The following is a 6,413-nucleotide window of genomic DNA, read 5'->3' as shown; positions in this document are numbered from 1 at the left end:
CATCTTTTCCCTCTGGGCTCACCAAAACGGACGTAAAAGCAGATTACGGCTATCACATCTATAAAAGAGCATTTGTTTGATGTCATTTTTCAGTTTTTTCAAGAATCGGTACGGTTTTAAAAGTACCGGTTCGGCATCGGAATCGTAAAAATCCAAACAATACCAAACCCTACTCAACAAGCTCTGATAACAGAATAAGTATGTTAAGAAAATGATTGTATAACACATTTAAAATGACAAATGTAATGTTCTCAGATTTATTCTTGATACAGTAATAAAGTATATTGCACAGGAAGTCCTGACCAACCCTCTGAAAAATGTGTTAAATACAAAATAAAAACAGTAAGCATAGGGCGCTTGCACAGGTGTAAATTGAATCCAAATACAGTCCACACTTTGTTCTATTTTCCCCAAGCATTCTATGTTGTTTATGAATTATCCAACCATATAGTGTAAAGCCTTAAAGTTAGAATACACTTCTTGGCATGAAATCAGTTGGGTCACGTACTTCTGCTTGGCAAATAATTACCGCTCACACTGAATAACTTTATGAGTGTTTTAATTTAATGATGCCCTTTTGACAGTTTTTTTCTCAGTTGACAAATGCTATTTTGATAAAGCCAGAGTCACCCTGCAAAGTTTGAGCAGCTACTTGGTGACGCCCTGTCACAAAATTCAATGAGAAATAACAGGGAAGCCTCAAAAACTGTAGTTTTTACATCACTGCCACTAAAAATGTAACATATTTAGGGTAAGTGAGTGACCATCACTGAGGAAATTTGTTGTGCAGGTATTTTATTTTTGACAATAGTGTCTACATTGTCATTTACTTATTACTTATGTCATATTCCTGAAAACTTCTTGACTGAAAATGGCATCACCCATTATCTTCCTGAAATAAAAATGACTAGCCCTAACCACACATTAGAAAAAAAAAAAAGGGAAAAAAAACAAACAACTAATAACAGCAGTTTTGCCAACGGCCATTTGGTGTCACATAAACAGTTTGATTTGTTCACCGGTAGTTTCTTTTGTGATTAGCTTCCCTGTGGTTTCACTGCATTAGCTGTTGTATAGTCCAAGTAACTGGGGTACTGAGGAATAGCAAGTGTGCGATATGTCCATATGAGTCACATTGGCACCACCGGTCTATAATAAAATTCAGACATGGTTTGGGCAGGCAAACATCTGGAACTCTGCGGAGGCAAAGAGCAGCATCAACATGTCTCTTCCCTGTAAGGCCTGACATGCCACGATTGGCTTTAGTGCAGTTATCTGGTGTTTAAGATTGTTTACACTGCTTCACATGAAATGCACAGATTTGTAAACATTTACTTTGTAGGACAGTGTTATCCAATCCTGATGTTTGGGACTTAGAGCCCTGAAGGGTTTAATTCTAACCAGCTAATCAGAAACTGACTGATACAGATTCAATGGAACTATCTGGCCGGACAGAAAACACATGGTCCCAAAGACCAGGAGTGAAAAGCATTGATACAGGTCACAAGTGTGTGGTAACAGTTCCTATTCACATCAAAATAAATAGGCAGTATAAATACAACTTTTTTTGCCTGTATATTCATCCTCACCAAGTCAAACATTTCAACATCATGCCGTATTACTTATTATTCTTGTATGTAAGATTCAAAAGATGAGTGATATTTTGTATTTTTCTTTCAGTTAACAATTCCATAAAAAGACCAAAACCAACAATGAATTAATCCAACAAGTATTGTCTGTGTATCCAAAGCCTGGTATATCTTACTCCATAGACTTTTAAATGTCATCCAAAAACTATTAACTTATTCTGTAAATGAGCCACAGCACTGTACTGGATTACAATGACCAAGGCCACTTTAGTTTAATATCGACTCAAAGTAAACACATCGTCCTGCTGCCCAAGTCCGTCGAGGGCACCAAATTTTCGACTGAAAAAAAGTTCCTAAAAATGCTTTTTTAGCTCTGTTTGAGTAACAACTGTTAAAAACTACAGTGACCAGCGGTTTAAGGAAATGAATTAACCTCAGGTTGGCCACAGACAGGGTAGGGATGTGTTGAGAGATGGACTAACACATCGGAGGTTTTGGTCTTTATGGGATTTGTTGACTATGTCAAAAATATAGAATATCACCAACCTTATCCTTTGACTAAAGTGGATGGAGATTACAAGAGATGCTTTAAAAAAAAAAAAAAAAAACCACCACCACTCCTGTTTTAAAAGTTTTGTTCTAAAATTTGCAATCAGAATAAAAACACACAACCTGAATAAACATCCCCAATTTGAGCCATTCCAAGTCATTTCCCAGCTGTGTGGCGAGTGTGTAAGCCCTTATGCGTTAATAATCTGCTCAGGTTTAGCTTTGCTTTGTAGTCAAACACACATGCACACTTTTCTGTTATTTTTCACCGTACCGTGGTCATGAGAAGAGTCTCTGATCGCTGTAGGATTGTCTATAAGTGTAACAACTACATTATGCATATTAGTGATCATCTCCCCCACAACAGGCAAACTGAAACAGCTGGGCTGGGATTATGTGTAGACGGGGCCATGTGCTTACACACATACACAGTATATATTTGCATCATGATTCCCTTCTACATTTGGCACTGAAAAACAAACGACAGGGTTAAGGGGTGGGGTGGTGTGGCAGCTGGCAGGTGAGTCACACTCTTCCAGTGACACTAGGACTAGAACTTGAATACAAACTTCTGTGTGAAAAGGCTTTTTGTTTCTGTGTGTGTGGGTGGGGTGGGGGGGGGGTCATTAGTCTTACCTAGTCTTATTAAAGACCCAATGATACATGCTATTGAGGGAGGTAGATGGACTTGATTATTTTACAAGGCGGACAGACGGCTCGCTTCAGTCGCCCTGCAAATCACCTTTGAGACACTTGAGAGCAGAAAGGTGCTCGCCATGTTATGGTGAAGTAGGGAACAAGGTAAGCTTCGAAAGTCACTCAAATGGAACCTTTCACAAGCATACCACTATAAACCCTATACTCTTTCTCCTTGCATTTAACGCCAAAGTAATAAGTTAGTCACGTCCAATCCGTGTACATATCTTCATTTCCCGCAAATGGACATGGTAGTTTGACATGGTTTTATGACAAAGTTAGACCTGCAAGATATACAAACTCGTGACCATCTCGGTCTCTTTTTATCTGGAACAGAATGCTCACATTAGTCTCTTAGGGGAGCTCTGTCGAGTGGGACATCAGGACGACATCCACAACAAAGAGGTTGGCTCCCAAGACCTTTGGCTGAAGTTCTTGTCTCTACCTGTGTTTAAGATTAGAAGTCTATGATTATCATAGGCTGATTGGATTTCTAGAGAGGCTAGAAAGAAGACAAAAATGTGAACAGGTGTCAACTTTTTCTGTCACATGTAACCAGTGTATCAAGGTTTAAAATATCCTTATACATGAGAGGGCTCATGGTGTCCAAGGAAGTCATACGGAGAATATTTTGGTCAGTGAGGAGTTTTCACTTGAAGAATGTGGAAAATATATCCCATACAGATCCAAACTTTTGCAAAAACTGTCTGTTGGAGCTCGGTTGATTAGAAAGATAAAAGCTCAGCGTCCTCAGTCCTAGTTCTGCTTCACATTCTGCCGTGTCAGCCATGGGAGGAGAAGATGGGCCTGCTGATGTTGCTGTTGGTGGTCATGGCTGCCAGTTCCCACCTGGAGTGAACGACAGGAAGAATCAGAGGCAAGAATCTTAGGATACACAAATACTAGCCCAGACTGTAACTGGACCTTGTACTGCATAAATAGTGACCAACAAATAGAAACGGGCCAACAAACAGACATTTTGTACCGTAACCCTTGTAATACTGTGTGGTTTCTACATTTCACTCACGTATTATTTGGGAACTACTAAAGTAGACGGGGTAGGAGACAAACGCATCACACTTCTGGTTTCAGTCCTTTTTAATCGCTCTTGTGCAAAAGTTCAAATGTATTACATAAATATAGGGTATACTTATTCAAATCGGGAGGTTGCAGAAGTGTGAAAGCACCCTTAATCTTCACAAAGACTAATTGCTCTACTACATGCTATACTCCATACAAAATCAATTGGGATTAATTAATTGAATGTGGCACTGTGGGCATACATGCCAATTTTGATTTTGTTTGGAACGTACTGCTGCCTTTAAGATTTTAGGCATAGCTTATGTCTTTACCTCGCGCTTTTAATAACTTCAACTAGACTTAAAGATTTGAAATATCCAAGGCGCTCAAAATCTACTACAATTACAGTCAATCAAGCCCCCCCCTTGTCCGTGTGAAGGGGTACGATGTGGACAAGGATGAGGGAATGCCCCGCTGTAACACGAGAACCAGGAGCAGGGCTGACAACAGGGTCTAGTGCTGACCTGCTGACAGGTCAGAGGTTGAGCTCCAGATTGTTATCACTGGCTCTGGTTTCACACTCACTCCCTCTCAATTGCTTTGTTCGTTTTTTGTTGTGCACGTATGTGTTTAAGAGGGGAGATTGGCATTGGAGCTAGAGATGCCAGTGAGGGGCAAAGGGAGTAATCCATACAGAGTCTTGTGACCCCACCGAAAACCCTCTTAAGGGTTAGAAACACAACTGCAAAGTGGGGAGTGTGCAAGGTGGCAGTGACAGTGAGAAAGAAATGAGAGGCTAAGAGGAGTAATTAGTATCAAGTTCCATGGGGTCCACGTGTAAAAGGAAAAAATAAATAAAAATAGCATAGGTGCAACTCCTCTATTTCAGACACACTTTCTAATCAGTCTATTTATTAAATGTAAAAAGTGGTTCTATGCTTGAAATGGAATGATTGTGTGAATGTTATTCCCTAAGAGAAAAATAGTATGTTCTATATTACTGGAAAAACAAAAAGAGGGTGGCAGACAGTAATTGCTGAAACCCCTATTTTTGGTATAGATTTGTAAAAAAAAAAAAAAAAAACTAGCTTTAACAGTTATTACCACTTCCCCACCTCGTGACTACAATGTCATAACAAATCAAGTGCTGCTCTCAAACCATTGGAATCTCTCTTGCAAGTTATGTGTTAAAATGATTTCCAAACTTGTGAATAAGAAGGACAATATATGTATTATCAGGAAGGTCATTCCTCCTCATTCCTCCATTTATTGGTTTATTCTATTGTATTCTATTATTTCACTGGCTTCATATAAAGTGTATTGTTTGCTAGCCTAATGTACATGTATTTCATTGGGAGTAGAAGCAAAAAAGAAATAAAACAGGTAAAAACTGAAATTCATATTTTATTCATATGGACGATCTCCATGCTTATCATGACCTTAGAATATATGTGTGTGTGCATGTCTGTATTGAGTCACAGGTAAAGCTGAGAGCTCCAGCAGCCAATGAGAGGAAACAACTATTTCTAAAAAAAAAAAGGAGGCTACTGAGCCAGTGACTACTATTGTTACATCCTGTCTGGCTGTGATTAAACAGAACCATTAACTAAACTACAAAACACACTTAATAGATAATTCAATGACTGTTTATCTAAAGTAGTAGCTTGTCTGAGAAATAATTTTTCCAGCTTTTTTTTTTTTATCTTAAGCAACAATGATTTTTTGGGATCTAGGGATGTGCAATATTGCAAAGCTTGTATACTGCAGTTTGGGAACAATGGTTAAGAACTTTTATGTTTTTGTTTAAAGGGGTGATAGAATGATTATATAGGGTATTTTACACTGTTCCTTAAGGTCTCCTAATAGGGTAGGTAACATTGGTTGGGCTGAAAATTGCCCGAATGCTATTTTATTAGGCCCTTAACTACCCTGTGAATATGGCTCTATTTGGAACAAGAGCTTTTCTTCCAAATATGGTATGCTCATGAATATTTAGAATGAGCTGCACGCTGATTGGTTTGAGCAAACTACATAGAAACACATGGGAGACTCAACAGTAGGTCTCATATTTCAGACGCTGCAAAGTTATACATTGTTTGTCGGGCTATTTCGTTATTAAATTCACTTCTGAGACTTTTTTTAGCGAGAAATCGACTATATAAAGCTCAAATATGGGCGTTTTACAAAAATTGATGGCCAATTGCAAATTTGGTAAGACTGTGTGTCCGAGTTCAGCGGCTGGTGCTGCCTGTGTTGCTGCCTCGCCGCCCGGCCTGCCTTCCTTCACAGACCCCGGGCTGCTATGAGGTACTTGGAGCTCCGTCACGGCTGGCAGCCCACAGCACTCCATACCCGCGCAAAGTCACCGTTTTTTGCCCTACTGGGACAACCACACACCGCTGCACTGACAGAGCTCCAGGGCCTGCAACTCCCCTCTTCCTGCTAGCTAAATGGCCCGTTGTGTGAGAGTGAGAGCGTGGTCAGCGAGCTTGTTACACCAGCAATCTCTTACCACAGTTCCAGTTACTCTTGGCTGGCTGTCAGCTGCCGGCATAACTA

The 6,413-nt window shown here is 39.7% G+C and overlaps 1 protein-coding gene across 1 annotated transcript in view; it reads right to left on the bottom strand.

The window, feature by feature from the left end:
* Positions 1 to 227: 227 nt before the first annotated feature.
* The window catches only part of klhdc3 (kelch domain containing 3), a 32,692-nt gene continuing 26,506 nt past the window's right edge, over positions 228 to 6,413 (bottom strand). Inside the window, exon 11 of the mRNA XM_039784197.1 lies at positions 228 to 3,683. Coding sequence (XP_039640131.1) covers positions 3,617 to 3,683 — 67 coding nt within the window. The 3' untranslated portion in view covers positions 228 to 3,616. The remainder of the gene's footprint in view (positions 3,684 to 6,413) is intronic.

Source organism: Perca fluviatilis, chromosome 19 (assembly GCF_010015445.1).
Source record: "Perca fluviatilis chromosome 19, GENO_Pfluv_1.0, whole genome shotgun sequence".
NCBI lineage: Eukaryota > Metazoa > Chordata > Actinopteri > Perciformes > Percidae > Perca > Perca fluviatilis.
Note: the sequence above shows the minus strand (reverse complement) of the source record. Positions and strands in the feature narration are given on the sequence as shown.